At 43.1% G+C, this 18,344-nt stretch overlaps 2 protein-coding genes across 2 annotated transcripts; both read left to right on the top strand.

Moving 5' to 3' along the window:
- Positions 1 to 46: 46 nt before the first annotated feature.
- Positions 47 to 6,541, top strand: cops9 (COP9 signalosome subunit 9). The gene is made up of 3 exons (XM_008294088.1): positions 47 to 224; positions 1,909 to 1,981; positions 6,338 to 6,541. The coding sequence occupies exons 1-3, from the start codon at positions 162 to 164 to the stop codon at positions 6,373 to 6,375; spliced, it is 174 nt and encodes a 57-aa protein (XP_008292310.1). The 5' UTR covers positions 47 to 161; the 3' UTR covers positions 6,376 to 6,541.
- A 4,595-nt stretch (positions 6,542 to 11,136) lies between these two features.
- and1 (actinodin1) lies at positions 11,137 to 17,771 on the top strand. The gene is made up of 7 exons (XM_008294087.1): positions 11,137 to 11,215; positions 13,637 to 13,681; positions 14,041 to 14,186; positions 14,996 to 15,403; positions 15,949 to 16,197; positions 16,332 to 16,544; positions 16,740 to 17,771. Exons 1-7 carry the CDS (start codon positions 11,143 to 11,145, stop codon positions 17,337 to 17,339), a joined length of 1,734 nt encoding a protein of 577 aa, XP_008292309.1. The 5' UTR covers positions 11,137 to 11,142; the 3' UTR covers positions 17,340 to 17,771.
- Positions 17,772 to 18,344: the final 573 nt, after the last annotated feature.

Below are 18,344 nucleotides of genomic sequence, written 5' to 3'. Positions count from 1 at the left end.
GAGGAGGGGACCGGAACTGTTGTCACAAGCTCGCAGCGAAAGCCGGGCACAAATTAGCGTCGCACATACTCTGTTTGTTTACGAGCACCGGCCAGCTAGTTAGCCTAGCGAGCTACAAACGTCACATCAACGACCTACTACTGAACTTTTAGCGGAGCAGAATGAAGCCTGCGGTGGACGAGATGTTTCCAGAGGGAGCGGGTCCCTACGTGGATCTAGACGAGGTTGGTTTCTGAAGTTTGGAGCTAAAATAACACAGTCGTCCCAACATGCTAACGCTAGCTAGCTTGAAAGCGTTTAAATATAACGCTAGCGTTTAAATGTTTGAGGCTAGCTTTGTGTACATCGGGTTGAAAGTGTGGGAATGTTTGGAGTGAATCGGCATGACGTGTCTTTTTACATTTCTGTCGTATTTGGGTCGTATCAGAAGCACCTCAACTCCTTAATATAGTCTTTAAAGCTTTTCACTGCTTCCAAAAGCTACAGACTAACCCTTTAATTTCATTCTTATTCACACAGCTCCACCATTCAGCTCATGAGCCAAACTAGAATAGTGTGCTGAAAAACCTTATATGCATGTTCCCACATCTCACACAAGGCTTCCTATTGGATGATTACAGCGTTCAGTAATCAAGCCCAAGTCTATATCACCTGCAGTGGAGTCAGACCAGCCAGAAGGACTAAGAAACGTCCCAACAATGTGTCAGAGCTAAATGACACCAGTTAAACTGAGCTTGTAGGAAAATATATCAAATCTAGCTCTTAAGTCAATCCACGAGATGACATTTGTGTCTAAAATTCTGCCAGTTTCAAAAGCTGCATGTCCAAATACCACTTTAGTTACTACAATTCACTCTTTTAGTGCCTTGAAGACGAAACTGGAAACTGTGTGGTCGTGTTTTAGAAAATGTTTGGCTTCAGGGGAAGTTAAATCCTGTTTCCTGCTCTTGGGGTCATGAAATCTGAATTTTCCTTTGTTGCTTTTCCTTCCCCACACACAACAAACCACACTTTAGCTCATGAACAACCCAACTGGTGGCACAAGAAATACACTCCTTAACTCTAAAAGTGTGTGCAGGAGGCAGACCTCTGAACTGTGAAAAATGACAAACAGATCCAGGTAGTCATGGACTTATCCATCCGACGTGACTGGAGTATCTTCAAGTTATTTGGGGAAAAACAGGCAGGAGTCAAAGCCCGACTTTTTCATAAAATGATGAAATATGCTTGTGATTTAAAGTAATACATTTTTGAGCACAAGGGGGGAAGGCTACAAGTGAACTTGTGTGAATGACTTTAGTTAGAGTCCCTTCCTGGACTAATTAGAGATTTTCTGGTCTTATTGTTAATCAACTCCGTGAGAAGGGCACCTGCTTTTCATCTACAATTTTATTTTTTTTAATCAACTCATGCAACCTGTTTTATTGTAAAGCACTTATCGAAATTGTTCCATCAGTCTTTCTAAAAATTAAAAAAATAACAATATGGTGTACTGAGGTTGTCAGGTCAAATGAGTATCTGTAACTGTTTTTCGCTGCAGTTTTTAGCACCACAACATAAATCGGGAATATTTTAGTGATCAACTGCCTCTCATCAACACCGTGTTTGATTTGTTCAAACCTAAAACTCTTCCACAGTGTTGCTGTTATCCAATGCTGACAGCAGATCATAATCAGTCTTAGATTGAATTTATAGCATACAATATGCAATTACAAGTTTTTACCTCCCAGTCGTAATGCTCTCTAGTGAGTAGCAGTCATGAGAAATAACAGTCCATCCTCTCATTTCTTTTCTTAATTTGTACCCTAATTGATTATTAATCACCCTATTATCTATAATCATTGTAATGCTGTGCGTGTATGTGCTCTGCTGTAGTAAAAAACTGGTTGTACTGTTGTGTGTTAACAGGCAGGAGGCAGCAGCGGCCTGCTAATGGACCTGGCAGCCAATGAAAAAGCAGTGCACTCAGATTTCTTTAACGGTAAGGCGCCGATTTCTGCCTCTCTGTCTGACTGATTCAATCTGCACCGACTGTACAGAGTAGCTTAAGCATCCAGCTGCCGACATTGAGGAGAAAACTTAGACAATAGCAGCTTGGATTCCCTCAGTTGTCTCATGATTCAGACAAATGTGATTAAGCCACATGGCAACAACGTTCTGCTTTGTCCACTTAATGAACATATCAGAAGTGTGAGCAAGCAAGAAAAACATCCTCCTGTGTCTGTAGGTAGTTAAAGTACGTGAACCGTTTGCTTCCTTGCCCTCCTTTGTACGCAGACTTTAGAGATTTTAGACATGAAAGACCGCGTTCACATGCAACGAGGAAGTTCCTTCAATGATAAAGGGATGGACGGATACTTTATAACGTGCCAAATATTGCGTTCACGAACATTAATAAAGTCAAGATGTGCCAGTATTGTTTCAGTAATATGAACGACTGTAGAGGAGACAACAGGTTACTGGCAGACTGCATGGAAAGTGGAGTATGATCCATTATTCCTTCCTTCAACCACATTGTCTTCCAACGTTAACTCTCAGAAAACTCCTGTCGCTCCCCCTGTAAACACCAGTTTATGTGCAGGCGCACGTAAACACGGGCGCGGAAGACGCGCAGAAACACTAAGCTAATCTGTTTTCCGTCTTGCAGCACTGGCTCCCGGCAGAACAATTTTGGCTCAGCAGCACATGACCTAGAAAGAAAAGAGCTGATTGTTAAAAAAAAAAAAGAGAGAGAGAGGCAGAAAAAAAAAACGAGAGAAGAGGAGGCTGGTAAAGTGAGTTTTTATAGCTGGTGTCAGACTGAAACTCAGCGGGACACCTCGCCAGTCAGCTGCTTTAAAACCCACACACACATATACGCAGGCACTCCTTCACCGTGGGTGTTAACGCTGCTAAAACCGAGTCCCACGACGGCCCCGCTTGCTCATACTGTATGCCCTCGAAGTATTGTAACACCAAGTTTCAGTCAGAAATAGACAGCTAATACACGTAATGAGCATGCGTCCAAAATAACACAACCAACCTCCAACTTGAGATGACAGCATTTTCTTGAATTCAAATCCTTCATTTAATATAGTTACTTTCAAACCTAAATGCTGAAATAGCCACAACTCAGACACTTCCCTCTTTAACAGCAGCCTAATTAATGTTCGCAACCTCCAACCTGAAAAACGAGATGAGCAGCAGCAGCAAAAAAAATGCAAGATGTTAATTAGCTCCATATCTAACAGCCGTAGCCTTCGGTACTAACGCGCAGCCCCCTGATTCAGAGCGATAAAGTTCATCATATTCATTTTTAAATCGTCACGAGCCGATCGGTCGGTGGTTTTCTCTAGAAAAGAGTCAAAAACACACATGTGGTTCTGCAGCGCTGTCACAGACTGATGTGCCTTTTATTCATTCACCAAAAACAGCCAAACTTTTTTGTTTCCGCTGTTACAGAATTAATTAGGTTTCCATCTGATCTAATCTGCCGTCTGATTTTAATCTAATCTGATCCGATGTCTGTCATTTTAACCAGCGACAGTTGGTAATTAAAGAACGACGAGGCACAAGAGATTCGTCAGCAGCCGAGTTTTTTCGAATTGGGATATTTTGTCAGTCATTCAAATATGTTTAACTCCTCTTCACTGCTAGTCAGGATGAGTCCAGTTCACTTCAGCCGATGTGTTTTTCTCAGGGCTGATCCTGATTATTAGCATTCGACGACCAATAACTGATATTTAGAACCGAAAAAAAAGACGGCTGCATCTGAACGCAGTTTTTCAAATGATTTTGTTTTATCAGTAATCAGTTCAAAAGGGGAAAAAAAAAAGATTAATTAGAAAAATACTGATTATTGGATCTGATTAGCCCATTCCCTCTATATTTTTCTAGACAATACATGAAAGAATAAAATTCTTTATGCAGGGCTATCTCAGAAGCTCTACTTTTTTTTTTAATCAGAGGTCAGTGAGTTGAGCTCCTGTCTGTCATAGAGGGTGATAATGCAGAACCACTGTTTGATTTCAGTGACACGTCGCCCTTTAACGGGGCTCTCTAGGCATGACAGCATAAGGTCAACTCAACAGTGTGAAACGCACACGATTTTTTTTTTTTTGTGATACGGCACGCTCACATTCCCCCGTGCTGCTGTGGCTCTCCTGCTATGTTCCTACACTTCTTAAATGTGCAGGTAGTTACGGGTAACCAAAGGGCAAGCTGTCCCAATTACCGCAAACACAGCAATGTCATGTTCCTGGACATCGGACAGCATTTCTTACGCCTGGTGTGCCGAATCAGGCTCAGCTTTTTGGGCATTTTTGACAAATTTTGTGCCTGACTAATCTTTATACAGTTCTACTATATTAGCTATTTAAATGGTTGAAGAAGAGTTTTAGTTTATTAAGAATATTTCAGTGCGTTCTATGTTCGTGCAGATGTCCTGTAATCAGGGCAGACAGCTTGAAAGGTCAGCGTGCAGTTTACATCAACCACAAGCTCGCAGCTTTTCACACAAGGATGTCTGAAGTAAAAAAAAAAAAAAAAGTCTATATGAGCCGAGGGGGAGTCTGGTGTATAGGAAGACATGAATTATGTAACTGCTGTGCACAAACAGATCATTGAGGCCAAGAACTGACATCGCAATCAGGGACCAAACACAATTTGCAACAGACAGACACCTCCTAGATTGTTTCTGCTACTCAAATCATTTTGTGTTGTGTCGAATGTATTTCCACTTGTATGTTCGGTGACAGTTCAACCATGTGTTTTTGGAAAATTCCCCCCATAATTACAGGAAAGACAAAACGTTTTCTTTGTTTGAAGCGAAAGCCCCCATTTTTATATTGCGAGGTTTTTAGGTGACTCCCTCCCACTGGTCAGTAGTGACGGTAAACATCAAAACCACGGCATTGTTTCCTCCCCCAAAGGTTCTGTTAAAGCAGCCAACTCTACAACATCTGGTGTTGTGATCACCAGATGTGGACGAGACATCATGTAGCCAGGCAACCATTTAGTTTTTCCAATAATGAGTTAGTTATGTTGAAATAAAAATATATTTTCTGATAGGTCCGTTACTGAACGTCGGCACATTTTGGCTTTTTTTTAAAGAGCCCGTATTCAGTTTTTTTCACTTTCATTTAGTGTGTTACAGTGTTTATGTGCATGTAAAAAGTCCACGGCAAGCAGGGTTATTCTCTCCTGCAGAAAACGCTCGCTTACATGCCTGAAACACCTCGTTTGAAGTTCGACTTTTCTTCCGTTACTTATTGACATCAACATGCAACACATTTGCATAACGTCACACCAGCTGCTGCCTTCCAGTCCACCGTTATTACCTTGCTGGAAACACATCCCACTACTCATAGACCTGCAGTATCTAACCAACGTTTCATCACTTTTGTCAGCCCAGCTGACCAATCACAGCTCTCCAGGAGGCGGGCCTTAAAGCTAAAATTTCAGACGAAGCGTAAAAGAGGCGCAGCAACGATGTGCAGTCTGAGGAAAATGTGTTTTTTGAACATTAAAGCATGTAAACATAATCTCGTAGACCCCAAAAATGTAATTATGAACCTGTAATTGTGCATATTACGGGCTCTTTAAAAAGCTGATGCTCGAGTCAAGGTGCACTAAAAAAGTCCCAGAGCGAAGGGAGCCTCGTAAAGTCTTCTAATAAAACCATCTGTAGCAGTGAAAAGCAGAGGAGCCTCGCTGCCGCCCTGTTTTTATTTTGGCAGCTCCTACAGACTTGAATAGACTCTTTGTCACCTGTGGGGCTGTTACTAACGATTACCTTCATTATTGATTTGCCTGTCCAATATTTCATTGATTAATAGAACCATCCTTTGGGCTATAAATCGTCTGGAAGTTGCCCTCACAATTTATCTAAGTTGACGTATCAAATGATTTACTTCGTCCGAACCGGAGCCCAAATCCCAAAGATATTAAATCATAGACGGCAGCAAATATTCACATCTGTGAAGCCTGAACCAGTCACCTCATTGTGCTGTAAAATGAATGTTTCGGAGCGAGAGAAGAAAGCACAGTTTTGCATTTGATCTTGTTTTTTATTATTATCTTTTGCTTCCCAGTGTGAAAATTGTTCCTTGTCATTTTCAGAGGGATGAATGCTAACTTCTGTGGGTGGCACATGACAGCTTGACCACATTTGAAGTGCAAACAAAGTAAAGAACACGCTGGATAAAAGTGCCCACACGCCAGCATATGTTGGGAGAAGTTTGAAGTCATTAAATATAATATAACAAGCTGAGAATGCAGGAGCGCCGTGGAAACAGCTGAATGAAGTTTAACCCCGTTGTTCTCTTCTCGTCTGTCTTTTGTATTTTCCCGTCTGCAGACTTTGAGGATCTGTTCGATGACGACGACCTGCAGTGATGACAGCGTCTCAACACCTGCGTGATTCTGTCAACATGTACATAGAAGAAATGAAGAAAACCGTCTTATTCTCGCTGCACCTTCTCTTTTATTTGTACAGCCTCTCTTGTATAAGTCACTCGGCACCATACTGAAATAAAGCCTTTTTGTTTTCCACAAAAAAAAAGAAAGCTGTCATGGTGAACCAGGTGTCTGTGAATTCTGAGAATCCCTTACATTCCAACTTCAGAGAAAATTATGAGTATGGTTTTGGCGTCGTCGTGTTCGAATCTGCTCCCGGCTGGATTGTAGGTTTGGGGGCTCCGCGAAACACCTGTTAGCGAACGTAATTACATACGAGATGGAGCGTTAACGTGACCGCTAAATGTTGAGTCGGGGCGCGATGGGACAGGAAAGGGGCTGAAAAAAATGTGGAAACGTTGGAAAAATACGGAGCGTTCAGGTGCAGAGCCGGGTAGTAAAACATCGATGGGCAATAATTGAGCCAGAGACTGTCGGGCATCCTAAACAGAGGGAAAAAAACTCAGAGATGAGGCCACGTACACCTACTAAAACTGCAGCAATGCTTTAAAAACCACACATTTACTTTAAAGTGATGTAGATGTTGCAGGACTTCCCACAGAAACCAAAAGAGACTTGTAAAAAAAAAAAAGTGTGGCCACCCAAAAATTACATCCAAATGTGATCGTTGACCAAAACCATCAGCATTAATCTGCTGCTTTAACAGCTTCCACTGGGAAGGTTTTTAACAAGATTCTGGAAAGCGGTTGCAGGGATTTGCTCCTATTCTGCCACAAGGGCATCGGAGAGGTTGATGACTGATGATGGTCTCTTTTGTGGTCGACAGGCCAAGTACACTTAGTACTATGATCAACCTTAAGCTGCATCAAGTTCCAGTCAGATACTCTTCAGACAAAGTTCTACTGGTGCATATATATACAGGAACACTGCACGTATACTTATTTTAAATCGCCACAGATAAGCATCAGTGCACATCAAGCAGTCAAGTCTTTCATCTAATCTGGATTTTTAAAGCGATGCCTCCCCCTCAGGCAACACGAATACCAAAACCGCACCGAGCCCGTGTCCCTGCTCGCTTTACAGTACACCGCTCTACATTTAATGTCTGCCAATTTACTGGAGTGTCCACATTCTGAGTGTGCAAATTTATTTGTCGTCAATGGAATGAGAAAACCGTCTGCTACCCGTCCCACAGTGCAATACGCTGCATTTTACAGATGCCAAAAATGCCCGAAGCATGACTCGGTAGCTGACAAAAATAAAGACAAAATAATGATGATTAGCTCATTTCAATTTACTGCTCATTTTATTAGGAAGTCGTGAACCAGGGATTGATTTCGGACACAAGTCTGGAGAGCAGCACCGCCTTAAGGACAAACTCAGGACACAAAGTCCGCGTTTAGTTGATGATCCATAACCTGCAAGTTTCTTGGATTTGTGGTTGTGGGGGTTGTGGTGTGATTTACAGAATCGAATAAAATATAAAAGTGAAGAGAAATACTCTATTGTAGCCAGGATTGTTAAAAAGCTACCACTCCTACACACTCTATGTTTAGTCAGTACTACACTTTAGATGGAGATTACATTGATTTATTCTGCTACTAGCCCGTATTCAATTGCTATCAGATGTAGTTGGTAGGTGCTGTGTTGTTGTGCCGTTATGTCTGCGTAGGCCTATCAGTGTGTGTGTGGCCTCTGGGGCCTGTAAAGTTCAGAAACTGTTGTCTTCAACCACACCGTTATAAACATGAAGGTACTATACTTTTAAACCGTGTCTAAAAACAACCAAAAATGCGGCTTTCACAGAGAATTTGGTGCAACACGGTGTGGAACCATCTATAACAGCAGCAACCAGTATGTGAGTGTGCTTGGTTGTCTGTCTCTAAGTGTAGCCCTGTGATAGACTGGTGACCTGTCCAGGTGTCCCCTGCCTTCGCCCTAAGTCAGCTGGGATAGGCTCCAGCCCCACCGCGACCCTAGTGAGGATTAAGTGGTGTATAGATAATGGATGGATGGATGGAACCAGTATGTCAAATATTTTATGTGCGCAGTGGAGCACAATGAAAAGTGCATTTTGAACTATTCTCAATGGCACACATGTAACTCATCTCAGTATTTAAAGTACAGACGGTGGAAAACAAGGAACTGTTACCTTATAAGTTCACTAAAAGTTACAGGAAGCTCAAAGCTACAGGTCACTGAGTGAAAGTCAAGTTGCAAAACCTAATAGTTTTTGGGATTAACCAGTTTAAAGTGGTTGGAAGATTGTTTGAAACAAGATCATCAGAATGCAGCAAAACATTTGAATCGAAAACAGGCCACACTCTATACTGCATACTCTATTTTTGCTATAAGTGTGTACTACAGCTCAAGTACGGATTGTTTCATGCAGTTTGAATGCAACTGAGACAATGCCATTGCAGAGGAAACCTAAACGTGGATTTTTTTTTTCTTACAGCCAGCAGGGGGCGACTCTGGTAGAGATTTTTTATTTTTTTTGCAACCAGAAGCTGAGAAAATGGCCTTATTCTCCCTTGATTTGTTACCTCAGTAAACATTTTCTTATGAGTTTATGGTCTCAACTGCTAGGTTAAAGTCTCCTTTAATACACCATGGTGTTTATTTTGTCAATTATACTCCTGTTTAGAGTAAAACTGATGATAAAGCGGGGTATACTTTAGGGTGGGAGTACCTTTTTACTTTCGAAGTTGTTGGATGTCTCGGACGCTGTGCCCATCTTTTATATACAGTCAGTGATCAAAACATGAAGACATGTTGTGGGTTTTTAACTTTTCCTGCCGATCAAATCACAGGCAGCTTCTGAAATTGCTCCCTTGATCACACATAATATTTAACGCAGCAGCAAACTAACATTTTGGCCACTAATGAATCATCAGAGTCAAATAACTGCATCTGTGAAATGCAGCTCATTGTTGTCAAGCATGCCGTGGACGCTACTTATTTTTCCTACATTGTGGAAACTTTAGAGTGTAAATATGATGCACCACATAGGAAATAAGGTGCTGCAGCTCTTAGTGATTATTAGTGTTTTAATCAGCAACTTTACCCCAAAAGCTTTATTGCATATTTAGCCATTAATATACATTTTGCAAACTAAGAAAACACATTTGAAATAAAGTTTTCGTGCAGTTTTAGGTGGAAAGGAAGTTTAAAAAGTGTGCGTAAAAATCCCAAAAGTACACAAAATACTCGTAGTTCAGTCTTTGTGCTTGAATGAATTTTGCATAACGGACAGTTTTCATATGGAAGAGTTTCCTAGATTTAATACATCCCAAAATACTTCCTCTCAAAACTAATTTTCTCCAGAAAAACATGATTAATTTTGGGTTAAATCACTTTTAGTGCAAAAAAAAGTTGTTTTTTTGTAAGTGAAAATTCTGCATAAACTAATAAAAACCACCTGCAAACCTGGTCCGAACGTAAACCTCATAACACTGCTGAACGTTGTAACTGAATTACAGGCAGATCCAGTCAGATGTGGTGATATTGCACCATGCATCACGGCTCTATAGCTTTTCCACTAAAGCCGGTGTGTACCTGAGTGTCTTACGAGGCCGGCGTGCCTGAACACAGTCAAACTCAGGAGGAAACTGTAGATTATCAAATTCCTCATGTGTGGACCAGCTGTGCCTGCGTGTTGTGTGTGTTCACAGTGAGACAGAAGCTGTGGTTTGGCCCTCAGTGAGGTCTGAGAAGTGCTTATGTGGCACCTCGACTCCCCTTCATTACTTCCTTGCGTTTACTTTCCTCTGTCCCTTTGTAGTTTCTGTTTTCAGGAGTTGTTGTTTGTGTCCCGAAAACAGATCAAGAGTCTGATTTGTAACATTTAAAAGGATAATTAGCAACTATTAGGTGTCTTCAATTGAAAAACAAAACACTTGAGGCAACTTCTTTCACCCCCATTTACCACGTCTCCATCTCTAATCCGAGGCCTCCCGCCTTCTCTCTCTTCCTGTCTTTAATTACGGTGCCTCCAATTGGCTGAAACTTTCAGCCAATCAGGCGTCTCGTAGCGGTGGCCCTTGACCCCCCTCAGGTGGTCCCTCTGCGCCTTTTTGTGTGTGTCACAGACGACTGGCTCGGTTTAAAACCTTGTGGGATCCTCCCGTCAGGGCAGTCTGGAGGAAGGGCAGCAGGTAGCAGGGCGCACGAGGACTCGCTGTCGCACACATTTACACACAAACGGACACGCACCTGGTGGGCCGAGTCATCGGGTCGGTTCTTTTTAGTCCACCTCTGGATCCGCAGACGCTGATTTAAAAAAAAAAAACACTAACCACAGGTAAGAGAGCAAGAACAGAGAGTGTTGACTTTGGTACATTTCAGGTGCTTTCCAAAGTTTCAAGTTCAGGTTGAAGTCAAGTTTGAGAGCTCAAAAACAAAACACCTGGTTTGGTTTTACGATGACCAACTGGTAGCTTCAGGGAATAACATGTTTGTTTAAAGACACCAAGGCAGGGCTCATTAGTGCTCCAGGTAAACACGGGTTGAGATTGGAGAGGAAATGTCTAGTAGTTGCATTTTGGGAAGCAGATCTTCCTACAAACGAAGCTCAAAATGTGAGAAATTAGTGAAAACAGGTGGACTAGTGGATGAAGTAGTCATTTCACTCCCCTGGCTGGTTTTATTTTATACCAACAATGCAAGAGTTGTGCACATAGAGGGGAAAAATGAGGAACGACTCCTTATTTCTGTATCTTTGCTATCAGCAGGATTTGAGGAGTCATGGCTGAAAGGAGGAGAACCAGCTTCTCCGGTGTCTTGATGACCGCCCTGCTGGCTGTGATGCTGCTGCCTGGTGAGTACACAGCAGGGATCACGTATTACATGTAGCATCATATAACCGAGGTCAGTGTGTCAGATTTATGTCACTGTGTAGTTTTATGGTGTCATGGCTGAATACAAGTGTCCAAACTATTACAGCTGCACAGTATAAAGTAAAAGCAGCAACATCACAATGCAGATATGCCCGATTAAAAACGTTACTCAAATAAAAGCATGCAAGTGGATAAAGTTACTGTTGTAAAGATGGAGCTACATGGACTGTTTGATGGTTTAATCTAGGACTGCAACTCATGATTATTTTTTCTGTTAGTCTATAAAATGACAGAAAAGAGCAAAAAAAAAAGATCAAGACAGTCCAAGCTGATGTCAAACTGGCAAAATATTCTCTTTCCAATGAAACTAAAAGCACAAAAACACTGAAATCTCTCGTGTCTCACCTCTAACTCCCATCTAGTGCAGTGGATGTGCACGCTATAATTACTTAATACGTCCACTCTTAAGAGAACTGCTCTTAATTCATTAGATTACAGCAGCTACAGACTATTTTTAAAGCTCCTCTTGATAGCAAAACTCCTTTAAAAAGATGCTCTGAAAGGTTTCACACATCACTGCAATACTACTACAATTAAAGTATAAAAGATTCAAGTGAATGGAGAGATTTCACGCTCATCTTATTATTTGTAAATGTACGTCCATTCTTGATCAAGAGTTACAAAAAGATGAAATTTAAAAAAAAATAAAGCAGAACATCCTCATTCAGATTGGAGGATATGTCACTAAGTATGAGTCATTCAGATCCTGATTGTTAAGGGGATGCATTGATTGAAAATGTCACCTATTATCACCTAAATATTAGGAGGGACATGGCAGCGATTTTCCTTTTTCCTCACCGTTTAAAAATGGTCATGGCTGAATGTGGAGCTTATGTAAGATACACCTTGCAAAAAGCATCGTGATTGTGACATTAAAAACGAAACATGCAATAATTCAACACGACTGGAGGTCAAAGGTCACCGCAATGTTCGATGACGCTATTCAGACGCGTTGATTTTTCTGCCTCCTTTTTGAAAGCTGAATCGTGCAGATTGTGGACACCTACAACCCTTGAAATTGCCTCGCGTAATCTTTTTTTTTTTGAGCAGAGAAATACTGTTGATTTTGCCACTCCTCCGCTGCTTCTTTAGTCTCCGCTTCAAACCTCGCCCGTTAAGGCTCCTCCTAAATAAACACGACCAGAGTTATAGCTTCACAATCTGCAGCTCAAGGTTTGCCGGAGCTCGTCCGACTGCCCTTGACCGGCTCACGGACACGTCGCCACAACTCAACCGTGCATCACATATCTTATAGTGTGGCTCCGTAGCGTGCCTCTGATGTTCATATATCACAAGTAATGTTTCTACGTGGAGACAGGTTGCTCCTCTGCCCACCTGTTTCCAGTTTTGCTCCCAACATGATTGGCACATTTACACAGAGGGGGGGAGGGGGGCAAGGCTCTGCTTTGCTTTTTAAAATGGTTTTTAAAGACTGTTAAAAACGGGGGAAACAGCAGCGGGAGGAGGAGTTTTCTTTCATCGGTGCAGGTCCAGTAAAAAAATTAGTACCTGTCAGCATCACCTCCTCCTCTGCCCCTCTTAAAGCTCTCCTGTTTCCAGATGTGCCAGCCGGTGTTTTACAGGCTTGTAAAAAACAATACAGCGGATACACTGAGACAGCATCATTTAGAGCCCACCACCCTCCTCCTCCTCCTCATCATCATCACCTCGAGTCACCTTCACTCCTTCTTTCTTTAATTCATCTGCAGTTTCCTACCTTTGCTTTTTGCTTCCCCTTCTTCTGTGACCTTACACGCTACAGCGCACATCCTCCTTTTTGATTATCCATCAAAGCTTATCAAAACTTTTTTTTTTTATAATCAGGATGTTTTTTTTCTACTTCTGACACGCGCCACGTAACCCTGAATTATCCCCCTCTGGATCTTTTTAAACCCGTCATCTGTCACCCCCCCCTCCCACACTTTTTTTTCCCTCTTCCTCCTCCTCCTCCTCTTCCTCTGCCTTCTGTAAGGGATTAATGCCTTTTTTCCCTGCGGAGATGAAAGAAACACGGAGCTGAATCTGCTGTTCCCTCAGCTGTATGGGGTCAAACATTGCGCATACGTACACGTGTGCGCACGCGGATGTGCACAAGTGCACACACAGCGCTTTGAAAACGCAGCATGAGGTTTGATGTTACAGGCTCCCCTGTAAAATCTACAAAGAGCTGCAGTTGCCGGCGCTTTAGGCAGAGCCAATTACCCTTACCGTGTTTAATGAATATCAGCCTCTAGGTGTTTGAGGTTTAATGTCACATTATTGCTTATGTATTTTTAAAAAAAATCTGACTAGAAAGCAACTTCTAGATTTACATCTGATTTAGCTTTTCTCTCTTTTTGTAGCGTTCTTGTCTGCTGGACCAATTGCGCAAAAGCCCAAAGGAGATGGTAAATATGTGTTTTCTTTTGCCTTTAAATGTATATTTGTTTCTAAAAAAGTCAGTTTGCCACCAGGGGTGGAAGACCGTGAAAGTTAAAAAATGAGGCCTTGAAGACTAATACCCAGATTTATCACCCCACTTCAAAGTAGCATCAACACTTAACCCTGTGATTGATCCCTAATGTGATCCAGCAGCAAAAAAACAAGGAATTTATGATATCTGACCTTAAAATTAAAACAGCTTTGAGTCCTTGGATGTCTTGTTAGAAACTTTGAAAAGTCAGTGGAAAATCCTTGACTTTGATGTCCGAGGGAGTGTGGAAGCCCTCGGATCAGCGTTGCCTTCCTTTCTCTCTCCTGCCCTCAGCGGGGGAAAGTATCCAGGAGAGGTCGGCGGCTGCAGCGTTGAACAGGAGGCTGATCCGCAACCGCAGGAACATCAGCTGGTACAAGCAGCACTCGGACTTCTGGGGCTGGTACAAGTTCTTCACCGACAACGGCAACCAGGAGGCAGTAAGTGAACAGTGATGCATACAAGAAACGACTTTGTTTTCTACATTTAGTACCTCATCTGATGAAGGTTCATCGTTTCCGTAAGAAACAACACTATCTAGTGTTGAAAAGCTGCAAACATCACTGTCAAAGTTGTTCTGAAAAGTTTTAAAGCTGTTCTATTTAATAGTGTTATATTAACAACAGGTAAAATGACTGATTGTTACATGACACTGGTCTCTCACAGTGTCATTCTCAGCACAACTTAACATTTTAGCATCTTTCAGCTAAATTTTTGGTGTTTTCCAGTTTAAAGGTTTTCATAAATCCTACACGGCCAGGATTCAGCATCAGACAGACAAATTTAGCAACTAGCTGGTGAACACAGTGGTGCATTTAGCAGCTAAAGAAGGTGGAGACCAAAACTGAGCTAAAACATGACAATATTAAAGTTCAATTTAGCAAGTTTCCTGAAACACAGCTGCAAATGCTGAATGTTGAGATAAAAATGAAAAAAATCTGTTTGTCAGTGTTGCGCTTACAGCTTGCATTTCCTCTAAATAGTCAAAAATGAATTCCGGTTTAAAGTTTATTAAACTTCTTAGTCCGCTCCTGCAGCATTTCTACTCACTACGAATCCTTGTTTTCAGTACATTCCTAGAAATAAACTACAATATGCTATTTTTGCTTCAGGAATGTTTTGAAACTTTCCTTTAAATGATTTTCTGCTGCTCAAACTTAGTAGTGGTGCAAGTTTTATGACAATCGATGGCAGGTGGTGCTAAAGACAGTCTTGTATCGACTCATCAATAAACCGCTCCTCCCCTCAGGTCCAGGAGATGGATCGCATCTATCTGGCTTATCTCCAGAACAAGAACCGTGCTGAGGGACGTCGCTCTTACAAGGCCTACTTGCGCCACCTGGGGGAAATCTACAAGTCCTGCGCTGACTCCGACGACCCAAACTGCGTGGCTTCCCATACCACCAGGCCTAAACCAGAGCCCCCCAAGCCTGCACCGATAAAAACCTGTGACCCCACCAAGGAGCCCTACTGCCTGTACATGGCGTTGGTCCAGGGCAAGAGCCCCTACCTGCCCCTGGTGCTCCCAGCTGCCATCCCCGCCCCGGCACCAGCCAAGGCTCCTGCCCCTCTGTACGTTCGCACTGCTGCTCCAGCCAAGGAGCCCAACTCGGGGTATCTTTACTACGCTCCATCCGCAGTGCCTTTCCTCTCCAAGGTATGTTCTTAGACAGCATTTGTTTATAATTTATTACCCCATTACACTTTATTTAGTGCAACATCAGCTGATCTTAGGGGGATATGATGCATGATGATTGCACTTGTACACCAAAAATGTGACAATTCTGAGATTTATTTCCAACTACATGAAGGAAAGCAATACTATCCGATACATTTACTGCACTTCAGAGACTGTTAAATTCAAAATTGGTAAGTTATTAGACAACGGTAGGCTATGATGTACCTCCAAACCACCAGATTGTAAACAGAATTTGAAAAAATAAGACTTTTTTGCACCTTGTGATAGTTTTTAAAAACAAGATTCAGACAGTATCCCTCTTCCAGTGCATCCAATCTGAGATTAAAGGGATGAAAACACCTATTGTGCTAAATTTGCATTCTTTTCTACAAGAAGTCTAAACTCATTCCACCAGAATAGGCTGACAGATGGTACAGGTAAACAAAATCTACATATGACCTCAAACTGCAAGATACAGAAGCTTCTGTGGTGCTAAAATATCTACACCTGGTTCTACTGTTCAGGAGCAGAAGGCCGAGCTGCTGCGTATCTGCTCCGCTGATGATGTGGAGTGTCTGCAGTACCATCTTAGAGCTGCCTATGGCTATGGGCCCTCCGCCGGGCCTCTTCCTTCGTATGCCCACCTCGGCTGCGACCCCAAGAAAGACCCCAACTGCAAACCCAAACTGGTGCAGAAAGCCCCTTCTGGTCTCTACCTGCAGTACCCCAACTGTGATCCCCGGGATCCTGCCTGTGCCTATGCTGCCTCCCTTGTGGTATGCTTTAATTATTACACTGATTCAATTCAGCAGAGTTTAACTGCTTTTTGTCCTTTGTGTTTTGTTTTGCATCTATTCCTTGATCATCATGTCTCATGATGGTGTTTTGCTATGATCTCTCCCTTAAGGCGCCCCGTGCTCCTAACCCCCCTGCCCCTGCTGGCCCTGGATCCTGCAACCCTATTTTTGAAGAAGGCTGCAACCCTCTTACTGCCACCAGGTTTTCTTCTCCCCCAGAGGCCTACAAAAACGGAGAAAAAGAGGAGGCCGCTGCTATTCGCGTTGCTCCTCCTGCTGCTGAGCAGAACAATGACCCCTATGCCATGTTTAGGGATGCTTATGCTAATGCTAACAGAGTCAATGATCCTTATGCTATGTACCAGCAACCTAGCGCCCCAGCTTCTCCTCCTGCGAGTGACCCATATGCAATGCTGCGCCGGTACATGTCCCAGGCTCAGGCTAGGGACCCTTATGCTCCACGTATGGAGGCTGCTCCCGAGGTTAACCCCAATGATCCTTTCTCTGCTATCCGTGAGGCGGCAGCTGCCATGCATCGCCGTGGCCCTCCCACCCCCAGGCAGCAGTACCCGTTCTCTAATCCCAATTATGAGGAGCCTCCCAGGGAGGAGCGCCACCCTCTGGGCCCCCCAGGTAAAACCAAGGAAGGCTACGACTGCTTCATTGGCTACGACCGTGAATGCTTCCCCGTGAAGCCAGCAGAGCCCCGCTCTGGAGTTCACCGCCGCATCCCCTACCCTGCTGAGGCCTACGAGCCCCATCTGAACGCTGACGGCAGCCGCAACGGAGTCCTGGAGCCTTCCAACCCACACTGTGACCCCGAGTACGACCGCGACTGCCGCCTGCGCCGCTACGAGCCTGAGCAGACCCACCCCGAGACCCAGCCCGAGCATCACGCCGAGGAGGACCACAGCCAGGGAGCAGCAGGCAGCGAGCAGCAGGAACAGGAGCAGTACGAGACAGAGCCCTACCAGAGTGGCCAGGAGGAGCCTCTCATGCCCTACCAGCCACTCTCACAGGGTATGCCCAGCCTCCAGGACATACTGAGGCGCTATGGAGACCAGTTTCCTGAGCAGGATGATCATAGAGCTTACGCAGACGACTACCGTAAGAAATAATTGCGCCAACACACATGCATGCAGATGGACATGAATACACAGTCCCATGCGTTCTTGCAGCTCAGCCCCTGAACGCCTTACGCAGCGAACAACCAGTTCTAACTGGACCAGATGTGGGACACAGGTGAAATTTATGGACCCAATGAGCGAGTACATACACGTACATCCAAACATAGCTTCCTGCTGCAGGAACATGCTCAGAAACGATGCTGGAACACCCTCGGCTTCCCGCGCCTTCAGCTGCTTCGCCGTATTGCTTTCTACTTTCCACCTCGACCCTCCTCCATCCACTCCAACGTGTAGTGACTTCTCCAACCTCAGCTTTGCTTCTGTATCTATGCATCTCACTTTTAAAAGTTCGTTTGTTGCTTTTTGTCAGTGGATTTTATGTAAAGATTTTTTTCATTTTGAATGTTCTAATAAAAAGCTCTAGAAAGCTGTTTTTGTATTTTATTTGGTGGGTGTTGAGATTTTGGCACAACTATACAGATGGAACATGAGACAAACTGACCTAAATAAACTGAAAATTACCTTTTTGGACATATGTGAGTTTACATTGACTTGAAGCAATAAGGGGTACTCAAGCAGGTTGGTATTGGTATTGTAGTAGTATATCTATAAGGATGAGGGAGTAAATGGATTCTGTTCATTAGACCCCATCTTGTCTGCAAAATGTCAACTCCACACTGATAATGCCTGATCCAAAAATATATCCTAAATGAGGTTAGGAACACTTTTTAAACTTTTTGCTAGCTCTAGCAGAACCACAGACGATGTAATACCACTGTTTTCATAGGCTGAGTAGAACTCCTTGTTATTAAACCTTTCTGAATTCCTTATAGGTATTAAATCTATCTTTAGAAACCTACTAACCTACGAAAGCTACTTCTGCAGGAAAATCTACTTGTCCTCATTGTCCATTTGTAATGGAAGCTTGTTTATGCCAGAAAACAAGATGCACATTGTATTATTTTTGGTCAAACAGTATCATGGGATAGCAACCTG

The sequence above is a fragment of the Stegastes partitus genome, unplaced genomic scaffold (genome assembly GCF_000690725.1).
Source record: "Stegastes partitus isolate 25-593 unplaced genomic scaffold, Stegastes_partitus-1.0.2 Scaffold938, whole genome shotgun sequence".
Lineage (NCBI taxonomy): Eukaryota > Metazoa > Chordata > Actinopteri > Pomacentridae > Stegastes > Stegastes partitus.
The sequence above is the reverse complement of the archived record's forward strand: the minus strand, read 5'-3'. Positions and strand labels throughout refer to the sequence as shown.

Coding starts and splice junctions, on each gene's coding strand:
- and1 (XM_008294087.1), top strand. CDS start 11,143: ATGGCTGAAAGGAGGAGAACCAGCTTCTCCGGTGTCTTGATGACCGCC. Junction 11,216..13,636: donor GGCTGTGATGCTGCTGCCTG/GTGAGTACACAG, acceptor CTCTTTTTGTAG/CGTTCTTGTCTGCTGGACCA. Junction 13,682..14,040: donor GCAAAAGCCCAAAGGAGATG/GTAAATATGTGT, acceptor TCCTGCCCTCAG/CGGGGGAAAGTATCCAGGAG.
- cops9 (XM_008294088.1), top strand. CDS start 162: ATGAAGCCTGCGGTGGACGAGATGTTTCCAGAGGGAGCGGGTCCCTAC. Junction 225..1,908: donor CCTACGTGGATCTAGACGAG/GTTGGTTTCTGA, acceptor GTGTGTTAACAG/GCAGGAGGCAGCAGCGGCCT. Junction 1,982..6,337: donor GCACTCAGATTTCTTTAACG/GTAAGGCGCCGA, acceptor TCCCGTCTGCAG/ACTTTGAGGATCTGTTCGAT.